Source organism: Macrotis lagotis, chromosome 3 (genome assembly GCF_037893015.1).
Source record: "Macrotis lagotis isolate mMagLag1 chromosome 3, bilby.v1.9.chrom.fasta, whole genome shotgun sequence".
Lineage (NCBI taxonomy): Eukaryota > Metazoa > Chordata > Mammalia > Peramelemorphia > Peramelidae > Macrotis > Macrotis lagotis.
Window position 1 is genome coordinate 12,632,344 of NC_133660.1, and position 13,243 is coordinate 12,645,586.

A 13,243-nucleotide genomic window follows, 5' to 3' on the forward strand; every position below is an offset into this window, starting at 1 on the left:
CTAGTTTTTTATTTTTTGTGCATTTTAACAAAATTCTTTTCACGACCTGCTTTTTCTATCCCTATTATTAATTCACTCCCTACTACCACCCCCACCATCAAAACCAATAAACAAGATCTGTACTAAACCATCGAACTAAATAAATATAATCAGATTAGTAAAACCTCCCCTTTGATCATATATGGCAATGTATGTCTCTTTGAGTTCATTACTTGTCTGTAAATTGAGTAAAATGTTTATCACCATTTCCTCTGAGTTCAATTTCTACTTAAATTGGAGTTCTGTAGACTTTCATAGTTGATTTTATTAATTGTCCCTTCAGTTTTCTTCTATTTACTCTGTATCAGTCCATATCTTGTTTCATGATTTTCTGGAATCCTATCTTTTCATTTTTGAAAATCCCATAATGTTACCTTAAACCCAAATACCATAATTCATTCTGCCCTTCTCTAGTGAATGGTCAATACTTGTCCCTCAGTTTCCACTTTTTTAAAAATTCCCTCCAGGGTCTTCCCTCTACTGTTGGTTGGTTTTGCTGTCACCTGTGCCCTCTGGGTGTTATTCTTCCCCATCCCTTCCTCTAGTGTGTAGAAATGTTCTCTCCTCTTTCTGCACTTGGCTCTCTTTGTCTCTCCAGTGTTTGTACTCCTCTGAGGGGCTGAGGTCCCTCCTTCTGGAGGGCCTAGCTTCTTCCAAACTCTTGGGATCCCAGCAAACTGTCTCTCTCTTAATTGCTCCCCTTATCCTCATTTCAGTCCTTTCTCAGCTGTGTCCAACTCTTTATGATCCCTATCTTGGTCAAGAGACTGCAGTGGTTTCCTGCTTCTTTCTCCAGCTGCTTTCAACTCCACAGGAAGAGTCTTCTGAGTCCAGGCTGTGTTCTGTTCTTCTCCAATTAGGCAAATCCTATCCCTCCTTCAAGCTGACAGCCTTATAAACTCTTTTACTAAGTAATCACCCCTAAAAGGTCTCTGAGGGAGTGTTACTTTCTTAATTCAGTTAGCATTTCCCATTAAGTGGCAGAGCTCCACAGCAGATCAATCTGACTGGCCCTGGGTGAGTGAGCTGGGGAGTCACTCCCTAGGATCCTGCATCCTGCACTTAAGAGTTTAGAATCCTTTCCTTTAAAGCAAAGGAAGGATTGCAGAGAACCACAGGTAATAAAATAATGGTTAAACATTCTATTAAAAATTCTAAACTTTAAGAGATATAGAATAAAACAGATTTTCCATGAAATTCTCTAAGGTATTGTCTCCCCCAAATTTTTAAGCTCCTTCCTTATTTCTTCAAGGAAGTCTTTCTGTGCTGGAGACCAGATTGTATTCTCCTCAGAGGTTCCAGGTCTCTCTGAGTTGGGGTCTTTCCCTTCCAGGAATTTTTCTATGGATCCACCTTTCTGCTGACCCTTCTTCATTATGCTAAGACCTTGAGTTGGGGTGGGGCTGGTTCACCTGGCCTTGAGATCTCTGAAGGCTTTACTGAGTGCAGTTTCTCTGGCTGGCCAGTAGGAGGAGCTGGTTGCCCTCTGGGTTGTCTGTGACCTTGGTTGAGAGGCTTTCTCCTTTTGCCCGAAGGCAGGAGTTGGAACTATTGAATTATTTTGCCTTCAATCAATGGTGGGCTAAATTTACCCTGGCCTGAGGTCATTCCTCAGATTTGCCTTTGTTTGAGGAGAGGCCTCAGACCCAAGAAGCCCAGGGATGGTGTCTGCTGTTCTGCTGCACCAGAATACTTCCCCCAGCCTGGTCCCAGAGCTCCAGGGGGACAGCACCAACACCAGCGCCTCTGCTTCCCCGTGGACCCAAGCCCCTTTCATCCAGCCCCACTGCTGATCCAGCAGGTCTGCTCTCTGGGCCCTCAGACTCAGTGTTCCAATTCAGCTGTTAATCTGGCTGATCTGGGGCTGATCCTCCCTTGGAGCCCAGACTCACCCACCCACATTCATCCAAGGCTGCAGAGGGAGACAAATCCTGAGGTAGCTGTTCTTCTGGCTTTTCTTTCTGGGTTTTCTGGATCGGATTTCTGTTAAGTGGTTTGTTTCATGTGATAGATGGGGAAGAGATCAGGAGACTTTAGAACTGTGCCTGTCTTCTCTCCGCCGTCTTGGCCAGAAGTCCATGAAATTCTCAAGCTAATATTCAACTATTTCTTTCCATTTAAAATGCAGTAAATTCAGCCTACAACTTTAAAAGCTTTTCTACTTGTCTACCATTCATTTTAAAATATTTTTTTAAAATTTATTTAAGGCAGTGGGGTTAAGAGTGAGCAGCCCAAGGTCACACAGCTAGACAATTATGAAGTATCTGAGGCTGGATTTGAATTCAGGTCCAGTACTTCATCCACTGTGCTACCTAGCTGCCCCTTCTACCATTACTTTTGACTTCCCTTCTGTTTTCAAAAAAATGCTTCAATGACTCACTTTTCTATATTTCTTTCTTTTTTTTTTTCTTTTTGGCCGTAATGTTTACTTAGCTCCTTTTCCTCCTGTCCTCCTGTCACCTCACCCATAGAGAACAAGGTAAAACCCTTGTTGAAAAATGGAATCTCAAGGTATGCAGCTGACCATGTTTTCTACTTCAAAGATGTGTGTCTTTTGCACATGAAGGCCAGTCAGTGCCTTCCACATGCAGTCAGTAGGGGCGGTCACAGCTTTGGTCAGAATCCTCTGGTCTTCCAGGATTTCCTTTCTCTATAGTATTGTTTGATCTCTATACTTTATCTTCAATCATTTAAGAATCTGAATTTGATTCTTCCACTGTTCATTCCAACCCAATATGGTTTCACTACTTTCTTCACCCTGTAGCGGTTCAACTTTTCTCCTATCCATAGTCATCACTTTAGCTTGCAGTTACAACAAAACAAAAATAGTTGCCATAAGTATTTTTGTACAGAAATTCCCCCCCCCCCCCCTTTTTAGTGATGTTCAACTCACTTCACACACTTTTCAGGCATCCTTCTAAATTACTGAACAAATGCCTCCAAGTGTAAGGATGATGTTCCCACACTCCTTCCAGCCATTGTGTCTTTGCTGGGCTCCCAAGTGTGAGGTAGAGGCTCCTAGTGAGTCCCGGGTCTTTCTGCATGATGGGCCTTTGTCCTCCTGGATGTTCTGGGAGAGCACTAAATGACAGTTATGTTAGCTGGTTATTTCTTCCTGAAGCCTCAGTGGTGGTGCCATTTCTACCACAGGTTTAAGCTTTCCTGTCCATTTGTGACCACTGCAGCCCTCTTTAGCCTCTTCCCCTAAGGCTTGCATCAGTCCTTTCAGGGTTGCAGAACCTCACCTTACACAGGAGAAGTAAAATTTTTAACCCTTAATCCTTAAAATGTTAACTCTATCCATTCTCCTGTTCATTTCTTTATATTCAAATTTTATCATTATTTAATAAAGATAAATTCCTTTTCCACCTCTTTAAATCATTGAAATGACCACATTAAAAAAACCCAAAACTCATCATTCTAAACCCATTCTAAAGCTTTTAAGCCTTTATTAAAATTCCTAGAATGGTGTTTTGTCATGGACCAGTGGAATAATGTTTGTTTTTTTGTGAGGCAGTGGTGTTAGGTGTCTTTTAAGGATCAAGTGTCTGAGGCTGGATTTGAACTCATGTCCTTACTCTAGAGTATGTGCTCTATCCACTTAGCTGCCCAGAAAATAATGATTTCTGTGGCCTTGGGCAAGCCATTTAACACCATTTGCTTTGCAGAAACAACAATAATAATAATAATTTCAAATGCAAAAAAATTTACAGAGGAAACCAAATATATTAAAACACATTTTTAAAATATTTAAAATTGAAGTATTTTTGTAAAACCAGTTCACAGACCTAGGTTAAGAAACTTTTTTTCATTTATCCCAAAGTCTATTTTCTGTCCCATTTGCAACCACACTGCTCACAGCCTATCTAAACACTTCATTTGCACAGTGATTTTTGGTAGTTAGTATTAATCCAATACTATTTTTCTATTCATTCTTTGCACCATATTTTTCTATATGAAAGATCTTTCATCCAATACTGACTGCTTTGATTCATTTTCATTGCTGAAAAATCATTTTTCTGCTTTCAGTAGTAAATTCTTTCATATGAAAAGCTAGTTTTCGTCTTGATAAGGTTTTGCCACTTTCTTTTCTAAATTACTCTTCTATAGTTTTTATTTTCATGATTAAAAAATCTCATCTATTTTGTCTTGGTCACTTGTGTAAACCCATTTTTCCCTTTGAGTCTCTGCTTGCCCTTTTGGTTCTCTCTGATTCTGTACAAATTCTTTAGCCTGCTTCGTTCCTTCTCCTTAATTCCTGCCTCATTTATTCCTGACCTAGGGCCTGTTCAGACTCTGCCATCACCTGCTGTGGGGTGATGAACTTGGCCAGGCTTCAGCCCTGCCTTTCTCTGGTGAGGTTGTGTCCGGCAGATCTCTGTGTTTAGTCCTCTGGCGGTCCTTGAGAAGCAGAGAAAGGGACCAGCTCAGGTCTGAGCCTCACCGGCTTGGCTGCTCAAAGTGGCTCCTCCTGCCTTGTGTGTGTGTGTGGCACCAGTCTAGTCGTCTGATGGTGCTGCACCTGCTGCCTCCCCCAGATGCTCAGAGTGCTCTGTCTGGTGGATGAGCATGGACTTCTGTGATTAGCTCCTTTGCCCACTGCCTCAGGATTACAGCTGATGTTTAAAATTTGATTTTGTGATAGATGAAGTGACGTATTATTTTCCATAAAATTTTTTGAACGACACATCACCTAGGCCTATTTTTGTTTGGAGTAAAATAGGCATATGAGAATTTGACTCCCTGCCTCACTTCAAGCAATCTCTTTAGTTTCACCCGAGTATTTTATACTTGTTCTTATAGAATGATATTGAAACTATTACTATGTAGTATTTGTGAAATGGGAGTTGGCCTAAGCTCAGGCCAACTAATAATATATTAATGAAATGTAGTTGCCATTTCTCTGTGAAAATCTGTACTTTCTGAGTCTTAATAGACAAACCATTGTCTTAAAGTAAATATTAGATTTTTTTATTTAGCATGGAATTTAGCTTATATTTAAATTATATTTTTTTTCCTTGGAATTCCCTTTGGGTTAGCATAAGAAAATTTGTCATGTATTTTCTTTTATGATGACCTCTGTGGCCATAGAGGAGGTTCCTCATGATTTGTGCCCAGAAGATAGAGCATTTATTTTTCATGCTCCAAGTCACACTTTTAGCAATCTTCTATTTTGTTACTGTGTGTGTGTGTGTACATAGACACACACACACACACACACACACACACATATATATATAGTATCATCTTAATTTTTAAAGTTAAATTGTTAGAAATTCAAACTTATAAAATAGCCAATTAAGCAGAAAAATGAACTTTTGTTAAACAACATTAAAAATTAATTGCATTATGAAAGCTTTGTACTTAGAAGATTCACAACCTTGTTCAAATTATTCATGTGAGCTTTTGTTGTTTTCCAGGAATTTCAGCACATTGAATCTGTATTACAGAACCACAGTAAGTCAAACTTTGTAGCCCATTGTTAAACTGGGCATCATTGTTTATACTGAATAGTAAGTTTTCATGGTAGAGAAGGAAAATGATTGCCTTGGGGACAAAAGAGAAACAATGACCGTGACCAAGGGTGCCATTCCAATACCATTGCTAGGGTTTCCAGGGATCTCACTCAGCTGGAAATGCTGTGGCCCCTCGGGCTTGGCCTTCAGTGGTTTGCTCAGAAGCCGGACCTGTTTTCCTTCTGACCTGGGTCAGTCCAGCCTTCTCCAGGTGATGTGGTGTCCCCCATCCATTCCTGGAGCAGCAGTGTGGTCCTGGTAAATCTGGAGGCTTCAGGACATTGAGCCCCTGTGGCTCCAGCCTTCCCAGCAGCTGACCCACTGGCGTCCCCCCACTCAGACTTGATGTCATGAGAGAGACATAGCTAACCGATTAAGTCCATACACATGCACTATGTTCAGGCCTCTATTTAGCCCTGATCTCTCCAGGGTCCCCCCACCCCCACCCCACCCATTCCTTCCTTCCCTAGGATCTTTGATTTTGTTCCATGAGTACGTGAAATTCTAACGTGAGGTTTAAGGGAAAGGAGATGCAGCCATCAGTCTTTCCAGAGCCTTCAGAAATTAGTCTTGTGTACATGTGCATACACAGGCACACAAAAGTATACACATGCATACACATATGCATGCAAAGGAGCACACACAAATGTAGTGCACGTGCAAACACATGCGCACACATGAAGACCCACAGATATGCACACATAACACATGTGTGCATAGATCTTGAATGGAAACCAGAAGCCATCTTGAACTGTGTTCACTTTACTCATTTCATTGTGGTCTAATTTGTTGCTCTTTTGCCACGTGGGCCTTGGGAAGCAATAAATGAAAAAAATGGAAAAGTAAGAACAGGAATGAAAAAGCCCCGGGATAATGGATCTAGAGGCTGTTAGAAAATTGTGATTGTGTTATTATAGAATTTGTTTTATGTTTCAAAAAAGAATTGTGGCAATACTTAGGTAGTCAGAAAATCCAGGTTGCTATCCTGATTCTGTCACTGTCACTGTGTGACCTTGGGCAAATAATTTAACTTGCCACTTCGATAGCACATTTCTGTAATAATTTGGCATTTTACAGTTTTCATGTTGTTTTACATACATAGTGATTTTCACTTAAAAATTGTCACATTACAGAGTGACTCTTACTTCATTTATCCTTTTTTTCTTTCTTCACAGAACAGCATGGTACATCTTCAAAAACCTGCTCTAATTCTCAGCAGGCAACATCGTAAGTGTTCCAAATTTGTTCAGGGTTGCGGGTGTCTTTTTGATATTGTACCCACCCTTTAATGTCTAAATATTAAAATTTCTCTCTATTTTCTAGGATGTTAGAAGATGACCTTCAGATCAGTGACAGCGATGACAGTGATGATGAACAAGTCAGTGTTACATAGGACATAAAACAAATGTTTTAAAGTCCATGTAATTTGCTATGTTCTAAGTTGCATAATTAACCAGCTCTCTCTTTCTCCCTTCAATTTCCTCTCTCCCTGTCTCTTTGTAAAAACATAGGCCTCTGAGAAGCCCCCTCCTTCATCTGCTCCTACAAGGTACTGTATTTCCCCTCATGATGGTAGATGAAAAACATTTTTTAATAGATTTTGAGGGATCTAGTTATTTCAGGCATTTACTGTTTTACTGTTTGTTGGTAGAGTGGGTTTAGATGTGTACTGGGTAGGCACTGAGGGCTGGTTTATTTTTGGTTGATCTGATTGGGAACTTCACTTGTGGGTATATTTCATTATTTGAATTCTGCATTAAACAGTAACAGATAAAAGAAACTTCTGGGTTTTTAAAATAAATTTCTTTCATTATACTAATTAGAAAAATTAAACCACTTTAGTGTTCTTAAACATTTTAGTGTGGCAAACGTGTTTGACAATGTTTTCCACAAGAGGGAAATAAAAGAGGACTTCTTATTATAAGTTCTTTTGAAGCTCAAAGTTGTATCTTAACAAACAACTGATAATCAATTAAGTGTAAATTAGAGGTGTGGCACTTTGGAGAAGAAAACTTGGATATTAAAACGTAGTTGCTTGGTACTGTTGGCTTAACATGCCATATTCGTTCAGTATAGTCACACAGCTAACAGCCCAATAATCCTGGATATTAATAGTAGATAATAATTGCTCTGTAGAAGACCTCTTAATTATACAGATAGCAACATTATCCATCCACTTAACAGTGTATTTTTGATGATGGAGAAAACATCACTCTTTTAATTAACTTTGAAAAGCAAAGTTTTGAAGATGGCTTTTGAAAATTGTGTTTCTATCAGAAAACATGGGAAACTTTTTACGAAGTCTTGAAAAGGGGCAGCTAGGTGGCACAGTGGGTGAAGCACCAGCCTTGGAGTCAGGAGTACCTGGGTTCAAATCAGGTCTCAGACACTTAGTAATTGCCTAGCTGTATGGCCTTGGGCAAGCCACTTAACCCCATTTGCCTTGCAAAAAAAAAAAAACAACCTAAAAAAAAGTCTTGAAAAATTAGCATTCTGAAGCTTTGAAATTAGCTATTCCCTTGGGTGAGTGCACTTTATTCTATGAATTTATTCACACCCAGCTGGTCTCAACACAACTCGGTAATAATGATATGATTGCTGACTCTCCTACTGTTGTACTTGAATGACATCAAGAAGTGTGAATTTGCTGAACACAGCTCGTACGCTGTAGAGAGATACTCTATTTATTGTATGGGAATTGGCCAATGAATGCCTACTGAGCCTTTTTAACCCATCTTCCAGACTCATCACATTTACAAATTGTTATAGATATATAGTAGTTCTTAGAGGGGAATAAAATAAAACGTTAGCATTTTCCCTTTTTTAAAAAAAATTTAATTGTCTTAAAAAAATAAAGATTTTTAGTGAGGATTAAGTTCTTAGGGTTAATTCTAGAGAATTTACTCTATAACCGACTCTCCTAGAAGGAGATATTCCACTTGGTGAAGTCAAATCCCAGGTTCTCCGGGATCTTAGCCTCTATCTCTTGTATTATTGTAAAAGTGAGAATCTCGATCTTATGTTTCTGACATTAGCCACTTTCATGCCACTTCGGCCTCATGTCCTTGTTGTAAAACTGGCTGGCCTGCAAGCTATGCTTCTGATCTCTGCATGCAGGAGCCCAGCCTCAGCTTGGGGCACGGTAGGGCGAGCTGCTCCGCCACTCACTCACCCTGGGCTTCTTTGCAGCGGTCCACAGTCCCTTACTGACAGCCTGGTTTCAGCACATTCCAACAACACCGAGTCAGACAGCACCAGTGACTCGGACAGCTCTTCAGACTCGGAGAGTGAGAGCAGCTCCAGCGACAGTGAGGAGAACGAGCCTCCCAAGCCTCTGGAAGCTGAGGTATGGACGGTGTCCCCAGGGGTGGGAGCAAGTGTTTCTTTTCCTGCTCTTCCCCACACTGTAGGAATGGATTCCTTTTTGTCATAGTTTCCATCTTTCTTTTGGGTGGGTGGGGGAGTAGTGTTAGGTGGTAGTAGATAGAGCATTGGCTTCAGATGCAGGAGGTCCTGAGTTTTAATCTGCCCTTAGACTCTTGAATCTTACCAGATGTGTGACCCTGAGCAAGTCACTCCACTCTGATTGCCTCGCATCCAGGGCCATCTCTCATCCTCCTATCTCATGTCTGGTCATTGGATCCAGATGGCTCTAGAGGAAAAAGTGAGGCTGGTGACTTAGTATAGCACCCTCACGCAAAACCAATTCATTTCATTGTCATGGCATCACCTCTGATGTCATGGTTTTCTTAAAAAAGGAGGACAAACACAATATCTATCTTTATCTATGTATGTATAAATAGATATAGATATACCTTTTAGTGGAGTTCTAGTTCAAAAAGTATTATTAACAGTTTATTTTTATGTCATAATTTCAAATTACAGAGTATCTGCATCACTTCACTCCCCCATTGACAGCAATATTGTGTTCTTTTTTTCCATATAGCCTCTCCAGTCTTAAATTTTTTTGTTATCTGCCTATTTGATATGTCTGAGTTGACACTTCAGAGGTATTTTAGTTTATACTATGCAGTGTTTTTAAGCATTTTTCACACGCTGATATTTAGTTTGTATTTTATCTTTGAAAGCTACTTGTTCATATCCTTTGAATGCTTATCTATTATAGAATGGCTCTTGGTTTTATTTATCTTTTTATGTTATAGAGACTTTTACCATTGATATTTTTATTTTATTTTTTTTGCAAGACAATGGGGTTAAGTTACTTGCCCAAGGTTACATAGGTAGGTAATTATTATTTTTTAATAATGCCTTCTTTTTTGAAAATTTTATTTAAGGCAATGACTTGCCCAAGGTCACACAGCTAGGTGAGTATTATGCATCCGAGGTCAGGTTTGAGTTCAGGTCCTCCTGACTCAGGAGCCAGTTCTCTATTCACTGTGCCACCTAGCTGCCCCAACAGCTAGGTCATTATTCTTACTCCAGTGATCTAATACATCTTATTTTAAATCATATCTTTAATTAATTTTTAAAATTTACATATTTACACAATGTTCTGAATATCTCTTTGAATAGGAATTCAGTGTAGTATTTAATTTTTAGATGACTATTCACTTTTAGATATCTTTTTCTTTTTGCGACAAGGGACGTGGTATTAAATAGCTTTTCAGTTTCCCAAGTAGTTTTATTGAATAGATAGTCTTTGCCCAATTAACTTAGGTTCTTGTGTTTTCAACCTCTGCTCTAATATGATTGGCTGCTTCTGACTCTTACTTATCAATCTTCTTATGTTCCCATGATTCTCTTTTCTGTTTCTTAATCAGAACCAAGTGATATTTGATCATCATTTGAGTGGGTTTGACATGGTTCCTAGAGAAGCTTCAGGTTCAAATGCTAGTTCTCATCATTGTTCCCAGCATAAAGGACATCACAGAACCATCCCTTAGCACATGCACACCTGGGCTGTCTCCCCATAGGAGGCCTCCTGCTTGTTTCTTAATACACTTCTACTTGTATTGATTTCCCTTGGAAGACCATGTTGTCATCATTTCTTTTAATCCTGTTATCTTCCTGTATTACAAATATGTTTACAGATAATACGGGGAATTGCCATTTAGGCTATTTAGTCCTTGTTAGAGCAAAAGACTCTGCATGCAGATGTATGGGGTAGATTATAAGGGAACTGAAGAAGCTAAATCTTGGGGCTCCTTGATCCAGACATGGGAGAATCAACTCTGGAATCAATGAAAGCTTGACTTTTTTTTTAAGCTTGACTTTTTTTTAATGGAAATGAGGGACAACAGTGATTCTTTTCTGTTTTTCCTTTAGCCTGACCCCCCCACCGCAAATAAATGGCAGCTGGACAATTGGCTCACGAAAGTCACCCAACCCACTGTACCCTCAGAGAGCCTCAGTGAAGCAGGGTCCCGGGACATCCTGGGGCGAGGTGACAGCAGTGGTGGAGGCAGTGGGCATGAGCCTTCTCGGAACTCTAGTGAGCCTGTCCCCCGAAATTCCATTAAAACCCCCAGAGCGGCTCCCGAGGTTCACCATCCTGCCAAGAGGAGTTACCCAAAGTCGATCACACAAGACACTGGGGGTCCCCCACATCGGCAAATGGTTGGTTCAAAACAGCCCCAAAAGCCTCTCAAAGCTTCAATCCAGGAGGATTTTCAGGACAATTTGAGAGTGGAAAGTGAGCCAGTCCCTCCACATGAATCAAAAGACCAGTCTTCCAAAGATAAGCCCAAAGTCAAAACGAAAGGGCAACCTCGATCTTGTGGAGATAGATCAGAAAAGTCCAAGTCTGCGTCAGCCCCCTGTGAAAAGAAGAAGCACAAAAATCCTCACCCAGTGCCTGTGAAACTCCCCTCAGACCCTGAATCTGCCAAGAGCAGTCTGGAGGATCAGAGACTGGAACATTTCCCTGTCAGTCCCCAGGTTCAGAGCCAGGCTGCCTCTGTCAGCAGCAGGAGTGGGGGCTGTAAAGCATCCTTGACTCTCCAGGAGGAACTTGCTGGAAGTAAGGTCCCCTTGCCTTTAAGAGACCCCAAGTCACTCAGGGATCCCCCTCCCCCACACAGCCTAGTGGTGAAAATCGACCTTGCCTGCCTTTCTCGTGTCCCCAAGACATCCGGGAAGGGGGGCCAGCCAAAGAGAACAGAGCACAAGCAGCACCCCCCTGGGAACAAGCAGGAGTCGGAGAAACCAAACAAGGTGGTCACAAAGAGAAAGGTAAGGAGAGAAAGAACTAAGTCCTCATTTTTGCGGGTAATTTTTGGTTTCCTTTGATTGTTTACTTTGTGTTATTCTTCATCCTAGATTTCCCTTTGTTTGAAATACACTACTTGCTCTAGCTTCTAGCGGCATCTACAAGTCATCACTATCTGTGTTTTCTGCTTCTGCTCGCGCTGCTGCTGATTCTCCCATTAGTAGGAGCCCTTCCCTATCCTTGTTTGTTAGAGAAATAGGAGATGTTCCTTCATTATCCACAAAGAAAACAACATCCTCAGTAGTCAGATTATGGAGCTTTTCTTAGAAATGGAAGTCTAAAGCCAAAGCTTCTTCGAGGCCTTCTGGGTTAAAGTGTCTGTGAAAGGAGTCTTGACAGAGAGCCTGAGATGTTCCAGTTAAGACACCAATTCCATATAAATGATGGTGGTAGTAGGGAGTAGGACTGCCACCCCCCCACACACACACACACAGACACATGTGTACGCACACCACACTCTCATACCCCCCCCATGCACAGATACCATACATGTGCATGCACATGCACACACACACATACACACGATCCTGATATTTGGCTTTAGGAAGGAAAAATCCTATCCTCAAACACAATGAATTGAATTTTTAGGAACCATTGCTTGCCTCAGCCAAATACACAGAGTGAGAGAAGCAAGGTCACCAGAGCTGGGCAGAATAAAGAGACTCTTCTCCTACCTTTATCATTTTAGGGTTTGCAGAGAGCTGGATAGATGCACAGAATAGCTACAAGAGTTGGACATGTTTGGCTTAGGGTATGGCAAAAGAGTAGCTGGATATTATTCTGAGAGGCAGACACAGAGGCAGGAAATGCACATGGGCCTGTTTTCCTACAACACAGGTATGTTAGACTAGGAAAGGAAGATGAGTCCAGCCACTGTGGTTTTAAATACCAACAATGGAGAGTGTCTTTGTCAGGAATGTGGAGCTGCCAGAGTTGTGCAAGGAAGGTTGCTGGTGAGGTTACTGTGGTGTTTAGAGGGGTCCCGTGTGCGACCTCTGGTGGACATTGAATCAGTAGGGTGTGCCAGCTGATTGCATATAGTGGCCATGAGAAGATGAGGATGACTCAGTGGTTCCCCGCAGGATAGGAAGCAGAAGAAGATAATGTTTGTCAGTCCAGATTCCTGAGCAGGTCTGGGACTCTTCCTCCTGGAAGGGTTGGTGTCCAGCTTTGCCTCCTGCATCACTTGCTTTTGGATAAGCAGCCTTTTCAGGTGGTTTTCCATGGCCATGTACCCCTCTGAGGTCTGACTTGGGCCACCGGCCAGTCTTCTGCTCAAGTTTAGGGGGACCAGGAAAGCCAAGAGAAGACTTTGAGGGCTGAGAGAAGGGTGGCCTTGGAGGCCCCAAACTTGGGAAGGTACAAGTTGAAAATGAAGGGCACCAAAACAAAGAAGACCAGCCTACCCAGAAGGGAAGGCTAGTCTAGCTCTGATGGATACCCCCAAGGGGACCCCAGA

General features: G+C 41.3%; 1 protein-coding gene across 1 annotated transcript in view; it reads left to right on the plus strand.

Annotated features, from left to right (window-relative positions):
- The window catches only part of AFF1 (ALF transcription elongation factor 1), a 166,075-nt gene that overhangs the window by 119,731 nt on the left and 33,101 nt on the right, over window positions 1-13,243 (plus strand). Inside the window, 6 exon segments of the mRNA XM_074228110.1 lie at window positions 5,460-5,496; window positions 6,731-6,782; window positions 6,879-6,933; window positions 7,067-7,104; window positions 8,745-8,901; window positions 10,842-11,747. Coding sequence (XP_074084211.1) covers window positions 5,460-5,496; window positions 6,731-6,782; window positions 6,879-6,933; window positions 7,067-7,104; window positions 8,745-8,901; window positions 10,842-11,747 — 1,245 coding nt within the window.